This window comes from Zalophus californianus, chromosome 6 (assembly GCF_009762305.2).
Source record: "Zalophus californianus isolate mZalCal1 chromosome 6, mZalCal1.pri.v2, whole genome shotgun sequence".
NCBI classification, from domain to species: domain Eukaryota; kingdom Metazoa; phylum Chordata; class Mammalia; order Carnivora; family Otariidae; genus Zalophus; species Zalophus californianus.
The window spans coordinates 127,680,440-127,699,198 of record NC_045600.1 but is presented as its reverse complement, the minus strand read 5'-3'; the positions used below and the strand labels follow the sequence as shown (position 1 = coordinate 127,699,198).

General features: G+C 39.8%; 1 protein-coding gene across 4 annotated transcripts in view; it reads right to left on the bottom strand.

Annotated features, from left to right (window-relative positions):
* CERS3 (ceramide synthase 3) overlaps window positions 1–18,759 on the bottom strand; it is a 113,295-nt gene that overhangs the window by 34,706 nt on the left and 59,830 nt on the right. For all 4 annotated transcript variants that reach the window (XM_027571436.1, XM_027571435.1, XM_027571437.1 and 1 more), the window contains 5 exons: window positions 17,819–17,876; window positions 16,805–16,855; window positions 12,532–12,624; window positions 9,293–9,421; window positions 5,769–5,875 (listed from right to left, as the gene is read on the bottom strand). In XM_027571436.1, the coding sequence (XP_027427237.1) occupies window positions 5,769–5,875; window positions 9,293–9,421; window positions 12,532–12,624; window positions 16,805–16,855; window positions 17,819–17,876 (438 nt within the window). The remainder of the gene's footprint in view (window positions 1–5,768; window positions 5,876–9,292; window positions 9,422–12,531; window positions 12,625–16,804; window positions 16,856–17,818; window positions 17,877–18,759) is intronic.

The window sequence follows — 18,759 nt, the reverse complement described above, 5'->3', positions numbered from 1 at the left end:
TTGCAGGTGTGAGCATTAAGCCTTTTCAGGATAACAAAGACTGGTTCCACTGGTGAGTAATTGCTTACCTTATATTTCAGGGATGTCTTATATTTCAAAGTGACTGTGTAGTTGAAGGAAATTTAATAAATACTTAGGGAAGGCAAATTATGCCTGCTTTCAGTTGTCCGATTTAGTAATTTAATTTGAAACATATCTGTTCTGTGTTTCAAATAACCCCATTTCTAGTCTTGGTTCTTTCATAACTAGCTGTGTGATCCTGGAAATATCTTAACTCCTCACCTGGAATATAAATAGGGGGTCTAAATGCTACAACAATGCTGATGACCTGAGACACAGAAGGGGTAAAGAATTGTTCCAGGTGAATGACAACTGAAGGCCAAATATGATCCTGGGACAGATCCAGTAGGAGGGAAAAAAACCATAAAAGACATTATAGGATCAATGGACAAAATTGAAACATGGACGGTAGATTGCTACATTTCTGGAACTGAAGAACTGTACTGTGATTCTGTAAAAGGATCTCCTTGTTCTTGGGAAGGACACAGTGAAGAACTTAAGACTAAAAGGACAGTGATGTTTGCAACTTTGAAATGATTCCGAAAAAATATGTAGACACATATATGCACATATGTGTGTGTGTATGTGCACGTGTGTGTTGAGAGAGCGAGAGGGATGAGAGAGTAGGAGAACAGGAATGAGAAAGCAAACAGGGCACAATACCAACTAGTAAATCTGGGTGAAGGTAATACATTAAAGTTCTTTGTAATATACTTGAATTTATCCTATATGCTCGAAATTATTCCCAAATAAGTAAATGAATAAAGGGGTTGGGCTAAATTCTGCGTAGGGTCTGTTATCCTAAAGTATGATTTGAAGAAGGGTGATTGGTGGAGCTGTCCTTTACTCATTTATGAACAGCAGAAGTAATGAGCATGAGAGGTGCAAGGGAAGGGGCTGGCTCCTATGAGGGCACACTGTCGAACGAGACATTGAACAAACACAGGCGGTGAAATTCATTGTCTCTTACATGAGGCATGAAACTGGAAAGTCTAGTTCTGAGATACACACCTGCAGTGGTGGCTCAAGGGAGTGGCCCCAGTTCCAAGAGAGCCACTCTCAAATTGCACGAGCCCTTCCTTTCCTCTGGTGGTTGTGTGTAAGGCACTGTACCATCCCATGGGGCCATGGAAGCCCACCATAGCACCACGACACCCAGGCTCTGGGCCTTATAAGGATGGATCCATTGTGTCCTTACTCTTGTTTCCCCTCTGATGAGTGTCAGCTAAGAGCACTGCTGTATGCTTCTTGCTTTGTCTTGTCTTTTCTTAAAACTTCCCTCTCTCTGATAGCCATTCCAAGTACTTATGTGGTCACATCACCCACAGAATTCCTTTTCCCCTGAGGCTTCCCACGGTACTGTTTCTCTATGCCAGTGAGAGCCAGATCCTTGAAAGCTAAAGCCTGGAATCCAGTGAACCAATGCTGGGGCATATAAAGCTACCACAAGCATATGTACCCTTGCAGGTAAGGAAGTTCCTTATTTGAATATTATTCACCATTGGAAAATTTTTTTGAACATCCAAAACACAGGTCAGTATTAATCTTCAAATATACAGACAAGGTAGTTGATACAAAGATCTCTTCTACTGCCCTGCAGGGTAGGAACTGTATCTCATTCATCCCGAGTACTCCTCGCAACATCTAGGTGCAATGAGTTCAGGAAACGGAGCAGTGAGTCAGCACCGCCCCCTGTAAACTTCATTGAGATAGAATGTTCCTTTCCTTCAGCAGATCAGCCTGGACTAAATTGTTATCTGTCCTTGTGGTTTATGAAGGAAACTGTCAAGAGTCAGGGGAGCTGTTTACCTGAACTTAGGAAGGTCTTTCTAGCCTAGTGATTCCTTGGTAGTATTTGTATAGTATTCAAATAAATGGATACATCCAATAATTCAAAAGCAGAGAAGCCATTATTTTAAAACAACAGCTGCGGGCACCTGGGTGGCTCAGTTGGTTAAGCATCTGCCTTCAGCTCAGGTCATGATCCCAGGGTCCTGGGATCGAGTCCCGCATCAGGATCCCTGCTCAGTGGAGAGTCCACTTCTCAATCTGCCCCTCCCCCTGCTCATGCACTCTCCTCTCTCTCACTCTCTCTCTCCCCTCACAAAAATAAACAAATAAATCTTAAAAAAAAAAAATAAAACACTTGGGAATACCATGTAAAAAAATATAAGCCTGAGATTTAAATGCTTTTGAATAAAAATACAAACAAATGAGGTAACCAGGCAATTGGATTAAAGTAATTTAGCCCAGGCCAACTGGAATTCCTGCCTGATGTTGAGAGGAACAGTATTATAAAAAAACATGTAATTACCACTTGCTGACACTGATGGAGTGAGAATTGGCTAAACAAGATTTCTGAGAAAAGCAGAAGGAGAGAAGAGGGGACACAGTTGTACCCACACAAAAGAAACTCATCAGAGAAAAGCAAATATGCTCACGGCTAGGAAAAACGAAGGGAAAGTAAAAGAAAGGGAAAGGCAAGTGTAATGTACTAGCTCTGGTTCTTTCTCGCACAGTTTCCAGATAAATTTCAGATGGGTCAAGACTTCTCCGCACTCAGCCCTTCATCATACCACAAAATGTGCAACAAAAGCAGTTGTGAGAAACAGAGCAACTGGATAGCCAGCTGCCTCCCACGGCACCTCAAAAATGTCTGAATCTTGAAAGAGGCTATCATCTGCACATCGTTTGGTCCAAGTAAATTCCCCCCAAAACTGAACTAATAAAATATCCTTGAAAGATGAATCTACACTTACACATTTTAGACAGATGGTTAGAGCCAGGCTAACAACAAGGAAATGACTTTTCCTCTTTGGCACCACCAGATGATTGTGTAACACGTTCAAGCTGATGGGAACACTATTTAAGCCAGGGTAACACACCGCAACGGAGTCTTTCAAAAACCATCGAGAATCAATCTCTCAAACTTCCAATAGCTTGGCGAGGCTTTCCCCAGCCTTCCAAACAATGAGGACCAGTCAACGTCAGTGCAGAAAAATTTTTACCAGCAAAAAAATTTTTACAATCAAGTCTGTTAATACTGGTTTATTTGCAATCCAACTCCCTGAAGACAGCAAACAGTGGTATTGGCTGCCCTCTGCAGTGGGCTGGTGAATTCAGCAAAGTATCAAGATCAAGAAAATGCCAAATGCATGCAACTAATTCTTCTTGAAATCCAGAAATGCTGGCAAGAGAGCGACTTCTTAAATCTAGGATTTTTAAAGTCAAGGGTGTGTGGGAAAGTAACACACCACCTCCACAATCACTCAACCCCAATACGATGTTTGGTTGTTTTCTGGGCAAGAGTAAGCTTGCTTGTTGATTTAAGACATCATGGGAATGTCTGAGGTTATCGTCTTTCATTGCTAAATCAAAAGTCAACCATAGCAGCAAGACTGTGAAGCTTCTCAGAGAGTTCCCTGGACTGAGAGCTTCCATGGTGTATGTTTTTAAATATGCCCACGAGTTCTTTGAAACTACTCCTGTGGAGAAAAGGGTCTAAATTTTCCTTTCCTCAAATATGACCTGGCCTTGGTCACCTGGATCCAATGAAGAAAATGAGGTTGGAAGTGGCATGATGTGACTTCTGCAGGTGGGTTATAAAATGAGACACAGTGTCTGCCTAGCTCTCTTATGAGCTGCTCACCCTTGAAATCCAGCTGCCATGCTATGGGGAGGTCAGGTCCTGTGTAGGTATTCCAGCTGAGGTCTCAACCAAAAATCAACATCAACCAGTTGATTTTATATGTGTTACTTCAACCATGTGGGGTGAGGGTCTTCAAGAAAATTCCCAACTCTGACCACATCTGACTGTAACCACAACAGAGACCCTAGGTGAAAACCACCACCTTGCTGAGGCCAGTCAACTCCCAAAACCATAAGCCATAATAATAATCAATAAACATTGTTGTTTTAAGAGAGAGGTCTGCAGACTAAGACTTGGTGATAAAATCTGGCCTGCAACCTGTTTTTCTACAGCCTGTGAGCTCAGCTGGGCTTGGTACATTTTTAAAGGGTTGTAAAAGAAACAAAACAAAGCAAAGAATAATATGTGACAGAGACCATATGTAGCCCTTAAAGCTGAAAATAGATATTCTGTGGCCTTTTACAAAAAAACCTTGTCCAACACTGTTTTAAGCCATTAAGTTTTCAGACGGTTTATTATGTAGCAACAGATAACCGGAACACATGGTACTTTTGGAACATAAGAAGAGGCCATTGATAGGCAAATGTTGGATTTATAGCATCATAAAAGTCACACTGAAAAGCCACAATTCAAATATTACCTGAAAGTCAATACTATTCTATCAATAACTGCTATCATACAATATTATCTTTTCACAAACACATTGGTTCAACCAAAGCAAAAGTGGGGGTGATGTGATTCATCAACCAAGGAGAGTATTTTAAACGTGTGTCTCAGATTTGATTCTAAATTAAATTTCAAATTCTTGGAGACTTATTAATAACTTTAATAAACGTAGCTGGCATTTGCCAAGTCCTTACTATTTTCCAGACACTATTCTGCACTATTTCATATGTATTACTTCATTTAAGCCTTGTGACAACAATTACTTCCATTTCACAGATGAGGAAACTGAGACCAGGGAAATGATCTAACATGTCCAAGATTACACAGGTAGTAAGTGTGGAGCCGGGATTTGAATCTAGGCCTGACTTGCATCCACGAACTTAATCCAGCTACACTCTGCTGCTCCTCTCCAGAAAATGTCTAAGTAAGACATTCGTCTTGGTTTAAGGATGTAGCTGGCTTCATAGGGAGGGCAGCACCCACTGACCTGTCTGACCAGACTTCCCTGCAGGTTAGTCAAGGGTGCTGTCCACCCACTAGGAATCAGATCTGGAACCTGGGTCCCCTTCTCTTACTCCTGGGACCCAGGATCTTCAGCAACACCAACCCTACTTTCCTGTTGAGAGGATCTGAAACTCTTAGACCAGCCCCAAATAATGGTTCATTATAAGTTCTTTCTCCCAAACTATCAAAGACTTCCTCACACTTTTCCTCCGGTTCCTGTCAATCAACACATGAAAAATTATGCTTGCCAAACGGATGACTGTCAGAGGAGACACAATATGGGTTCTTTATTGCCAGCCCTTGGCTAAACAAAATCAACAGGCTGATCAAGAGCCAATCAATATTAAAAGGATATCCAGACCATTGTTAAGACCAGTGATCATGGAAAATGAAATCAGTATCAGTTTTCTCATCTGTGAAATAAGAGTGATAATACCTATCTTTATAATTTGTTGTATAGACTGGAGCCAAGATATACAAAGGGCCTAATCCAGTGTCTGGCATTCAATTAATGGTGGCTATAATTACTATGTTTTTAACATAGAACATGCCTCTCTTTCAAAGAGCTGGTGATTGGCCAATGACATTTCAGTGAATAACTGGAAAAGCTGTTAAACACAAAGATCCACATTCATGAAACAAGACATAGAGTAAGAGTTGCTGCTTACCCATTGGGTTACACATTTTCCACCTCCCTTTATCATAAGCCTTTTCCACATTGGAAGGTGTTGTTTTAATTATTTATAAAAATGGCCCCCTCCCACTATTTTCTCTGACTGAACTTGGCACAAACAACTGGAGATCAATGTAAGAAAGAGACTTCAACAACGTGCCAAGGCTCACCTCAGCATGGTGCCCAAAGGCATGGCCCAGCCCCTTGTCTACTCACCAGAAGGGAAAGATAATGAGGCGGCTGATGAAAAATATGGTAGAGAAGATGAGAAACAGGGTGTTACAGGTTTGCTTCCATCCAGCATAAGAAAACATCTTGGCAGACTGAAAACAAAGAAAGCAATCATATTCAGATAAAATGATATTAGAATAAAACTCTGAAATTAAATACTTATAAATGAAATGATATGATGTCTGGGATTTGGTTCAAAGCAGGGTGGGGGAAAGGGATGGATGGGGAAATCGACGAAACAAGGTCGGCCATACTGAAAACTGGTAGCGTTGGAGGATGGGCCACTGGGTCCATTATGCTCTTTTCTTTGTCATATGTTTGAAATTTGCCAGAATAGAATGTTTAAAAAAAGATATTTTCAAATGACTTTATTTATTTATTTTTTTTTTTGTTCAGATGACTTTAATACTACTCCTGTTCTTCACAAGCACTACAAGTTAGCACAATGAATGCTGGCATGCATTTTATTGGGGCACTTGTTTATTTTCTCCATTTAACTGATTGGAGAGCTGGACTGGAGAAAAGTTGAGCTATGAGTGAAGTGCTGGGCTGGGCATGTTGCAATCAAGGCAGCTGACAGAAGGGGCCGAGTGAGGAGGCTGCTCTGGGGGCCCTGTCTTGGTTGAAACAAAGTTGCAAGCACTCGATTTTTCCCCATTTACTTTATGCTAGTCTACACTGCCCGTATGATCTATATTGAAGAAAAGGAATTACAGAAAGTGTTTAATGTGGTAGTAGAAGGTTAACTGATGAGAATTCTCTCTTGCATTATCTAGTGGAACCCAAGGCTGCATGGGAAAGTGTCTGGACTTGGGGGTGATGGGAGATGGGTAGGAGTTGATGAGTGTAGGTCATCCCTCCAGAAGTGTGGCTCGGGTCAGGGTGGTTTTGGGACTGAAATTGGCCCAGAAGCTCAAAGCCACTCTAAAACAAGAGAGGCAGCCTATCTACACTTCGGGAAGGGTTTGCATTGCATTTTCCATACTTCACCATATTAACCGTGGGATAAGGATGGGATCAGAGTGTGGAGTGGCAGGGGGCCCAGAAGGGAACAGCCTCAAATGCTGAGGTGGAAGGCTAGTCTGCCAAGGGGGTGGGAGGTAGGTATGGGGAGATAGGCCAGAAGTTTAGCGTGCCTGGAATGGAGTGGGAGTTGTTTGAAGAGTCAGAGGCCAGGCTAGGGGAGCTAGCTAGAGATATGCATAGGCAGGAAGAGAGTGCACTTGTGAGGGCAAAGTAGCATTCCCTGGGGTAAATACACGCACAGCATATTCTGGGCTGTGCAAGGATGGAGATCCAATAGTCCCCCCGCTCCTTTGCTAAGCATGAGTCAGGATACTGTTCAAGTGTTGGGTCCTGCATCCAAACGTGAACGTGTGGAAAACCAGAGGATCAGGAAGATGCATGAAGACAGAGGTTCTTTCTAAGTCAGAGTTGTGGATGTCAAGGCTGTTCTTCCTTGCAGAGAAAGAGCTAAAAAAAAATGACCCACCAATTGTCTTGAGGAATATGAAAGATTAACAGTCACCATATTTAGGAGGGTCTAAACAGGGGCAGAAGTTGTACCATATCTGGGTTCAATTAGAACTTGCCTGAGAAGGCAAACGTTAAAGCCAACTATTCGAGGAATCTGTGGATTAGGCATCTTTGGAGGATATCAGAAATCAGCCCCATGCCACCACTTAATGTTGCCCTTCCCAGCTGGTGGAAGGTACTGGTCTTGCTCATTGAACCTCAGGTTAGATCATGGCTTGTGAATCAGGAATGATTCATGATCATTAACAACATGAGGCTGTTCTCATAGTTTATCCATGAAGCGACCTCTGAGTCTGACATTTCATTTTCCTTCTGTTTTTTTTTTTTTTTCTTTCACCTAAGAACCTCAGAACGTTTTCCAACAGTAATGAGCTAAACCTCACAATATACCCTAAGGGGTAGATATGACTTCTCATATTACCGCTGAGGACAGAAAACAAAGCATTAAGTGATTTGCCCAAGTCACCTAGGGAATTATAGCATGTCAGTGATGGGGTGGGGGAGAGTGGGCAGGGACAACCCAGAGCTTATCCCCAGTCTCCACATCTAACTGCCTTTTAACAACACAATGAAGCTGTTTTTACAGTGGACACACACCAAAGGCTAAAGGGGTTAGAAGCAACAGAGTAGCATAAAATTCTTAAGTCATGACCAATGTGGTCTTAATTTGCAGGCAGGGTTACTGAGATATGATCAGAGGAGGAGGTAATTATAACAGATATGGCTACATTCAGACTGCAACCCTGGGAAAACTGGCACAATCCTTCTGCTAAGCCATTTGCTGCCCCGAATAATCTTGACCTTTGGAAGGGGATTTACATGTCTAATGGCAATTACACAGAAGAAGCAAAATTCTGTACACATTTAATATTTTAACAGTAACCAGTTGCTTTGAAATGGTTTCAAATGACTTCTGGTTACATCTAGAACAGGGTTTAGCAAACTACCGTCCAGCCTATGGGCTAAAGCTGGTCACCCTTTAAGGATGGGTTTTACATTTTTAGAGGGGTACAAGAAAAGAAAGAGCAAACAATCAGAAAAGAAGAATATATGGCAAGAGATCCTATGTTGCCCACAGAGCTAGATTTACTATCTGGCCCTTCACCAAAAAGTTTGGTGAACCTTTATCTAGAAGAACAAGATCCTATCAAATCGAATTTCTCCCATACCAACTTATATTCAGCTATCAGCCCTTCAAGAGGCAATCTTGAACATGAGATGGGTTAGCATCCTTTTCCTCAGCTCCATTATAAATGAAGGTATTTAGAGGACAAACTCCTGGCTCTGGGAAATGTGGTCCTAAGTACAGCGGGAGAGCTGGCAGGCAAGAGAGCTGTTGGGTCACTGCCTCAGGGCAAACAGGGACCAACACGGAACAGAGACAAGTAGAGAAAACAATCCTAATTTGCTTTGTTTCTCATGTTTTGTGTTGTTTGGGAAAAGGAAGGCTCTTGTTTTAATGTCCTCTGCTCCAAAACATTCCTTCCTTAGAAAATAAATGTCATTTGAATAAACATCAGCTCTCATTCTTTAAAGCTGGAGGAGAATCAGCATGGGGCCAGTGCAAGCATCCAATGGGTATTTGGCTTTGGCTTAAGTAAATATATGGTACCATCCAACATTAAGAATCCATAATGCCACAAATCCTCATTTCCCTTTTAAAAGATTAGAGTTCATTCCTTCCTCAAATATCTCAACTTACTTCCTGAGCTAGTATCTGCATGCAACTTTTACAAGTGGAATTCCATGGGTTAACCTCTCTCGAGTACCATGGAGAAGACTGGAAACTAAACACTACAAGGTTTCATTTCTCTAAGCTTGAAGGATCTGAGGACCCAGAGACATGCTCGGACTTTGGGTGTTTTCAGGACAGAGAGCCCTGCTAAATCACTCATAGACCATTCTTCCTGCAAGGAGTCCCAGAAACTCAGGACGTGGTATTGTTATTACTTTTTTTAACGGCAAACGTTTACCTCCAGCCAAATGTCAGCCACATCATGCACAATCATCACGAGGGTCCCACTGCGAATATAATTAGCACACCAAGAGAAGCTCATCAAACTAATAGCAGCCAGGTGGTGGATGACATGAGCTAGAAAATCCTACACAACGAGAGGAAAATGGAAGATATTAAGCAAATGTAATTATTTCCTAATCACTGGAAGAGCTAACAACAACAATAATAATATTTTTTAAAAACCAACAACTTACATCTGAACGTTTTGAAATTTGCAAAATGCTTTCACTTGGATTCTTAAACACAATCCTTGTGAGGGAACTAACACATATTATCCTCACTGATGAAGTCACTTAACTTTGGGACAGCTTTGAATAGTTGTCATCTAAATCCTAACATCTGCTCTTCTTTCTACTGCCCCACACTGGATATATGTACACACGCCCACACACACACATACACACACACACACACACACACCATATACATACACACACATTCCTGTGTATATTTACATCTATCCTTTACTCCCTAATTCCAAAAGGGAAAAAAGACAGATATACAATATAATAAAATTACACAACCACTAAAATAAGAGTTACCGCATATGAAACAAGTAACAAATGTAAGTGCAATATTACCAACCCTGAGCTAAAGAGAGCTACCACAATCGAGCATAAAAACTTAAATGTTTTCTGCAAACAAAATATACAAATGGCCAACAGGTACACAAAAAGACACTTGACCCTCATTAGTTGTCAGGAAAATGTAAATCAGAACCACCATGAGATACCACTTCCTCCCCACTAGGTTAGCTATAACAAAAATGATGAACTAAAACAAGTGTTGGCAAGGACATGGAGAAACTGGAATGCTTATATGTTGCTGGCAGGAATGTAAAGTGGTGCAGCATCTTTGGCAGTTGCCAAAAAGGTTAAATATAGCATTATCATATAGCCCAGCAATTCTACTGAAATAAAAATAAGTCCATGCAAAAACTTATAGATAAATGTTCATAACACTGTTATTCCTAAGAGACAAAAAAGAAAACATCCCAAATAGCCATCAAGTAATAAATAGATAAATAGAATACAGTATATCCATACCATGGACAGTTATTTATTTATTTAGCACTAAAAAGGAATGAAGGATTGATATATGCTTCCACATGAATGAACCTTGAAAACATTATGCGAAGTGAAAGTGCCAGACACACAAAAAACCATATATTATGATTCAACTTATATGAAATATACAGAAGAGGCAAATCCATAGAGACAGAAAGTAGGTCAGTGGGTTGCCTAGGGCTGGGGAAGTTAGGAGAAATGGGGAGTGACTGCAAAAAGGTACAGGATATTTTTTTGGGGGGTGACAAAAATATTCTATAAATGACTGTGGTGATGACTGCACAACTCTGTGGACACACTCAAAACCACTGAATTACACACTTTTGATGACTGCATTGTATGGTGTGAGGATACCTCGACAGAGATGTTTTAAAAAACACTTAAAGATTTCAGTTTCTTCGTAGCCAAAGTAAAAGTGTAAACATGATACTACTAATAATAGCCCAACTTACTGAGCACTTATGGTATACCAGCTTAATCCTCACAACAACCAGAGAAAGCAGAAACTATTTTTAGCTCCATTTTACAGATGAGGAAATCAAGTTTAGGAAGGTTAGCCAGCTAGCTTGAGAGGTTAGTGAGGGGTGAAGCTGGGGATTCAAACCTGGGCGTTCCGACTCCAGAGCCTGTGCTTTACCCACCTTCCAAAAGTTTTATGTCTCTGAAAATATGTATTTACAAAATACATGACATAAATTTGCATTTAATTTTTGAAAAGCTACCCAATGCGCCTGTATATAACAAAGAGAAACCAACTACTGAAAAATCAGATGTGGGAGAAAGACAGGATCACTATAGCCTTGACCCACCTTAGTGTATCTATGAAGACCTTCTAAAACGTGATTATTTTCAATTCTCTCCCTTGAGAAAATGACTCAAACAATTAAATTTTGATGTATTCTTAGCCCAGACTAAAGTTAATGACAGTTCATCTACAGCTATTGCTGAGTTTTATGGAAAAAGAGATTATTTCTATCAGATTTTTTCATAATACGTTCTTTTACTTACATTTTATAAGTTTTCTTTTAAGATCTCCTGTTGACTGCAGTTGATTGAGCCCCTTAGTGATGGATAGGGTGCAACCATCATGCACCCAAACATCATTTAATCAAGTCAGCTTGGTCTTATTTCCTTAATATTGAGTTCAACTTAACTTTATTTATCACACAAATTTTGCCACAGACTGACTTTTTAAACAGAGTGTAGCATATGAGGTATATGCCAAGAGTATTTATCATTTGATCTGTGTTGCTAACATATTTGATAAAATCTTGTGATTGCATTGAGAATCTAATATGGTTTTCTGTATCAGCAAACAGTTCCTAAAACGCCTCACTTTGTTAACTCAGAGGATACATTTTTTTTTTTTTTTTTTAGCATGCCTGTGGCTCAATTTCCCTATATCTAAGCAAAGCCAAGCATGCCCAAAGCAAAGTTTCCCCATAAAGATCTTGGATGAATTAAGGACAACATGTATTCAAAGTCTTTGAATACATCAAAGAATTACTATAAGGTGGTTTGTAATCAACTAAAAGATGTGGCTGCAGAATTAAAACTACTAGCACCTGTACTGAAGAACATCAAATGCCCGAACCCAAAGGAAAAAACAGACCACATAAAGGAGAGTTCGCTTCCTATTGAACAAGAGTGGAACTTCCAAGTGAAAGTGTCTATAGTCTATAATGTTTCACTGCAAGTACTTATTGAGGCACCAAAACATGAGCAAGTATTGCACCATCCTATGTGCTATAAAATGCAAAAAGGCTATGAATTGAAACTAACATACATAAGAATACAATTTAAAGATTAGGACTCGGGGCAGGGGGGTGACAATTTTTGAAAAAGTAGATAAAGTAGCTTTGTAAATAAGACACTTACCTAAGGGCGCCTGGGTGGTACAGTTGGTTAAGCATTTGAGTCTTGGTTTCAGACTCTTGGTTTCGGTTGAGGTCATGATCTCAGGGTCCCAAGATCGAGCTCCACATCTGGCTCTGCGCTCAGCGCAGAGTCTGTTTAGGATTCTCTCTCCCTCTCCCTCTGCACACCCCTCACCCTGCTTGCTCTCTCACGAGCTCTCTCTCTCTCCCTCTCAAATAAATAAAATCTTAAAAAAAAAAAAGATACTTACCTTCCTCTTGACATCAGAGCCAAGACTAAATATCAGAGACCAATAAAAACTCATCTCCAAAATGTAGTACCAGTACTGGGATGGCAGCAAGGGCTAAGGAAAATGAGAGTAGTCACTATGTTAGTATCACCATATAAACAACTCATTTTAAGGCATTAAACTATTGTTTATACCTATTTATGTTCCACGGAATTCCCCCAAATGATGATGCTTTAAGATTTCCATTTCTGAGGGGCACCTGGGTGGCGCAGTTGGTTAACAGTCCAATTCTTAGTTTGGGCTCAGGTGGTGAATTTAGGGTCATGAGATTGAGCGCCACCTCAGTCTCCGTGTTCAGCACGGAGTCTGTTCAAGTTTCTCTCTCCCTCTGCCTCTGCCCCTCCTCTCTCTCTCTCTCTCTCTTTCTCCCTCTCTAAAATAAATAAATCTTAAAAAACGATTTCCACTTCTGAGAAGGAATCAAAGATAATATTTCAAGGCGTTTTATTTCTGAAAGGGTAAACAAGAATTCCAAAATCAAGTTAAGAGTTTTGTTTAAAAGTTAATAAAACTACAACAGGTGTAATTGCCTTGTTTTAGTTGACTGAAAGTTAAATTAGGGAAACCAAATTCAAAAACCTTTACTGAAGAATATTGGTAAGTCTGTTCTGCTATTCCCACAGTTCACTTTGCTTTATGTTTCTTGAATACTATTCAAAATCTGGTGTCCTAACTTCTCTACTGGTGACAGCTAGTAATCAGAATTGGCCTATTCTCAAATGGGGCAGTAATAAAATATATACAATTATTTAAGTACTCTAAAAATGTCTTCCGAAAAAAATAAAATTTCTATATCTAGAATTTTCCTTAATAATTTTATAGTGTTGGGTGTGTGGGGGTGCTTATTTTAGCTAAGTTGAGACATTATATTACTTGGTGTGATGGATTGTTCCATCAATGCCTCCAATGAATTTCACCTTCTGATATTCATGTATGGGCACAGTCTTCTCCAACACGACCATGGAACTTGATCTTGGGCTTTGGTGAATGGAGCATAAGCAAATATGATGCAAGCAGCGACTTCATAAGCACCAGTTAAGAAACCTGAGCTATAAAATAGAGAATCAAGGTACCCACTGCCAAAAATATGAATGAGGACACCAGGACATGAGCCATTCCCTAGCCAGCCTACCAACAGACTGAAATACAAGCATGAACTCATTTAACACTACATGGAGCAAAAAGAACTGTTCAGCTGGGCCCAGCCCAAATTGTTAACCCAAATCATGAGCAAATAAATGGTTGTTGTTTTAAGGCACTGCATTGGGGATGGTTTCTTATGTACCGATAGATAACTGATATACCTGAGAAGTTCAGAGTAAGTTGGAGGTAGAAGAATAAGAATAGAGTTTGACCTACATATTGCCTAAGTATTTTATGGTCTAACCTTCTTTGATTCTCTAATACTGAAGCTAACACATTAAAAGGAATAATTTTCTGGTCAACTGATCATCCTCCATAAGGCCATAATAGAATGAGACAGAGTTTTTGCTTTCTTCTATGTCAAACAAGCATGTATGAGACTAACTCTCCTAGTGAAAACTAACAAAGGATCTGGGTGAAATGCATAAAAATATCTCTGCAAAGACATCAAAGAGCAACCAAGGCACCCAGAACCTGTGAAGCTTTCAGAGAGAAAATGCATTAAAAATGAATCTTTCATTTCTAGTGAATCCTTAATCCAAGAAGTTCCATAGACCCTAAGTGGGATAAATTCAAAGAAAACCACACCAGTGTATAGCATTAGTCAGCATTTGCCAATTTATAAGCTGTATGGAGTCCAGAGACTAAGAAGTAGAAGAAGCTATATAGAACTTTTAGAAATCTCATGGTCCTAGGATGCAAATTGGTACTCAGGTCCAGCCAAAGAAAGAGTCCTGGTAAACACTGTAATCTTTTATCAAACCACTAGGAAAACACCCTAGGAATATGGATAAGTTGTAAATACATATGCCCTCAAAAAGACTGGAATCCACATTGGATCAGCTCAATCACATATAAAATGAAGGTGATCTGTCTCTACTCTAATGAATAGAAGTGAAAGTAAATCTTCTCAAGAGGAAGATAATATCCTGAGCATCTATAATTTTTCATAAACAATATCTATTATTCAATCAAAAGTTACCAAGCATAAGGAGACAAGAATAAAAAAAGAGAACAGACCCATAGGCAATCAAGACATTGGATTCCTCAGACTTGGACTTCCAAAAAACTTTAAAAATTTGGTTAAAATGTGGAATATTTCAGTAGAGAATTGGAATCCATTAAAAAAAGGGTTAAATGAAAATTTGAGAAGTGAAAAACATATAACTAAAATTTAGAACTCAAAAGATGTGTTTCACAGCAGTTTAGACACTGCTGATAAAGGCAGCAACAAACTAGAGAACATGAAAATAGAATATATCCAGATCTGTGAAGGGTCTGAGGTTTTATCCAACTTGCAAGATAGCTTGCCAGTTTCAGAGGGGCTTATTGAAGATCCAAGACTCCTGGGTCAGAGGTAAAGGATAGTGTATTATTCATGGTAATAGTAGTTGTCAGAGTATCAGTACTTGGGACAGGTCTCCCATCTTAACTCATCGAGGGCTAAGCAAAAAGCGTCAGATGACATCTGCACATACCATGGGTTGTAGTACAAGAGAGGAGCCCTGAGCTAGGAAACCTGAATCTTTATAATTGATAGTAATGTGTCTACCCTTTGCTCCAGAAGGAGATATTTCTATCTTCCAAGGTTGTCTGCTATACAAAAGTCCTTGAAAGATAGTACAGAACAAAAGGCAGGCAGTGCTTCACTTCAAGAGACATGCAAAAATTCAAGAAATCCATGGAGAACTGTCTCCCAACAAACTAAAGCTCAGAGAAGCAAGAGGATGGAAAATATTAGAAAAAGCATAAGAGACATGTGGGACCTAGTGTAAGCATCTAGCATATTAGCACATCTGTAATTGAATTTCCAGAAAGAGAAGAGAGAGAGAGAAAAAGGAACAAAAGCAATGGCTGAGAATTTTCTAAAACTGACTGATGATATCATGCCATAGATTCAAGAAGTTCTATGGACATTAGGCAGAATTAAGTCAAAGAAAACCACGTTTATGCATATCATAATAAAACTTGAAAGACGAAGACAAGATACTGAAAAGAAAAAAGACATTCTGTTCAAAGAAGCAAAAATAAAACTGACAGGGCGCCTGGGTGGCTCAGTCGGTTAAGCGACTGCCTTCGGCTCAGGTCATGATCCCGGAGTCCCGGGATCAAGTCCCCCATCGGGCTCCCTGCTCCGCGGGGAGCCTGCTTCTCCCTCTGACCCTCTTCCCTCTCGTGCTGTCTCTCATTCTCTCTCTCTCGAATAAATAAATAAAATCTTTAAAAAAAAAAGAAAAGAGCTTACGCTTTAAAAAAATAAATAAATAAAACTGACAACTAAATTCTTAAAGAAAACGATGGGATCCAGAAGGCAATGGAATACCATTTTCAAAGTGCTAAAGAAAAATCATTGCTAACCTAGAATTCTATACCCTCAAAATATATCCTTTAAAAAATGAAGGCAAAGTGGTAACATTTCAGAAAAGCAAACCAAAGGGACTTCTTCAGCCAGAAGGATAATCATCCCAGATGGAAACATGGAAAAGCAGGGTACAAGATGGAGCACAGAGAGGGTGATTTGACTGTTTCCAAAACAATAATAGCAATGACGTAGCATTTTAAATATTTGAAGGAGGAAATAGGAGGAGGGTATAAGAATTCTATGAAGAATTCTAACGACTTTTCAGCAACTGGAAAGAGGTAAGAGCATTAATTTTTATTAGACTCCAATAATTAAAAAATGCATAGAGTAATGTCTAGGATAATTACTAAAAGCACAAAAGGATGCCTAAATAAAAAGCTAATGTAAAGGAAGAAATGGAATCATTTTTTAAAAAACTTGATTGTCCCATAAAAAAGTAAGGAGAGAATACAATAAAAGGAAATGCACCATGTATTACAAATAGAAAATAAATCGTAAGATAGGAGATTTAAACTCAAATATGTAATTGCATTAACCATAAACAGACTAAAGGAACAACACAAGTGATAGGTAAGTAAGGAATAAGGATGCGTAAGCTCCGGTAGAGAAAGAGCCGAAGGATTGCACAGACGTGGACAGAGAGTAGGAAGGGGACTCGGACCTAACTCAGGGGACAATGTGAGGGCCTCAAAGCTGAAGGAAGGGAGGACTGTATCAGAAGGGACTTACCTGCCTGGGATAGCCATTCCACACCTCCCACAGGTCATATACCCAAGGTTTCTGAAAAAACAAGGAACCGAGAGAGAAAAAAATAAGTTTGTCAGAGTCAAAGGCTGATTTCAGCAGAAAACATAAGCTCTTCCTGATGTCATTGACGGGGCCACACATGCACAGTAAGACTGTTGTTCCTGCTGCATCTCTTTCTCTCTGTAGGTATTGACACATGTCCCCATACAACATGCCTGGGACACTCACAACTTCTAGTGAATCTGGGACCACACACGGTGCTGCTTCGCACAGGAAATTATTCAAACAGGGGCGCCTGGGTGGCTCAGTCAGTTAAGCAACTGCCTTCGGCTCAGATCATGATCCCAGGGTCCTGGGATCAAGTCCTGCATCAGGCTCCCTGCTCAGCGGGGGGTCTGCTTCTCCCTCTCCTTCTGCTCCTCCCCCTGCTCCTTCTCTCTCTCGCTCACTCTCTTTCTCTCAAATAGGTAAAATCTTAAAAAAAATCTTTTTAAAAAAAGTAAATTATTCAAACAAGTGAAACCTCCAATGATATGATTTCTGAATCAATCAGACTACTCCTCCGTAGCAATAAAAATATCTTAAATCTTGAGAAAATCTTGAGCAAAATCTCTAAAAGCTGGTTATCTTTTTTCTGTCAACAATTTACTATGAAGTTTAAATACCCCTTAATTAGGTAATCATTTAGTGACTATTTAAACAGACAATGCAAAGGTCTGTTCAGGGGATTGTCAGTAGTCCAGGGTAGTTGGCACATGGGTCGTGTGAGTGGAAATAGGGAGAGATTAGGTTTCAAACTTATGTTTGCCAATCTAATGCTTAACAAAGGCTGTGAAAGACAAACTGAGGAGTTACGACTCTAGGCATCCGTGTGGTTTTTAAAAGCATGAAAGCTGGTTAGCTTATTGAGAACCTTATTTCATGAGGAATTCACAGGCAACAGTTTTTAAAATCAAAGACAAATCCCCGTCAAAGAATATCAAAGAGACAACTTACATCATAAAGAAATACAATTCCAGCAGCAGTAATCATTAAGTAAAATGCAAATCGCCAGCTGCCAAAAGAAAGAAACATCTGGTAAAGGTGATTGACATCTGAGGAGAAATACATTTGGTAGGACAGTATTCTGGAAAGAATGCACGGGCGCATCCAATTTGATATCCTGACTGCCACTTGTTTGATGGCTATAACTGTAGGGAAGTCACTTAACCTTGGGAAGCCTTCATGTCTTCATCTATAAAATGGGAATGACAAAACTTACCTCAAAATGTAAAAAGAATTGAAGCTAATTTGTGAAAAGTGTTGATCAGGGTGCCCGGTATGAAGCAAGCAATAACAAGTGGGGGACACTGTTACGACTGTTCGCAGTACACCTGACACACAATAGACCCAGCTCCTGACACACAGTAGACAATGGGTTGACATTAGTATTAATTGAATCATTTATTTTATCCCCACTTAAGTCCCAGTGAAAAGGTTTCCATGAGGCCAGACTTTAATCTTGTTTCTGAAAAGCAGATTTTGGAAAAAAAAATCTTTTTCTCATGTATGGAGAAAGACCTATAGATTAAGAGATTAAAAGACATACCAATCAACTGTACTGCATGGCTTTTATTAAGATCCTGATTCAAACCAACAAACTGTAAAGAAAATTATGAGTTAAGCAAGGTAACCTGAACATTGAATATTTACTATTATTAAAGTTTTTTTTAAAGATTTTATTTATTTATTTTAGAGAAAGAGAGGGAGAGAGGGTGCAAGCAAGGGGAGGGGCAGAAGGGGAGAGAGAAAGGGACAAGCAGACTCCCCACTGAGTGCAGAGCCCAACACCAGGCTCGATCTTACGACCCTGAGACCACGACCTGAGCCAAAATCAAGAGTTCGCCCGCTTAACCGACTGAGCCACCCAGGCACCCGTTATTAAAGTTTTTTTAAGG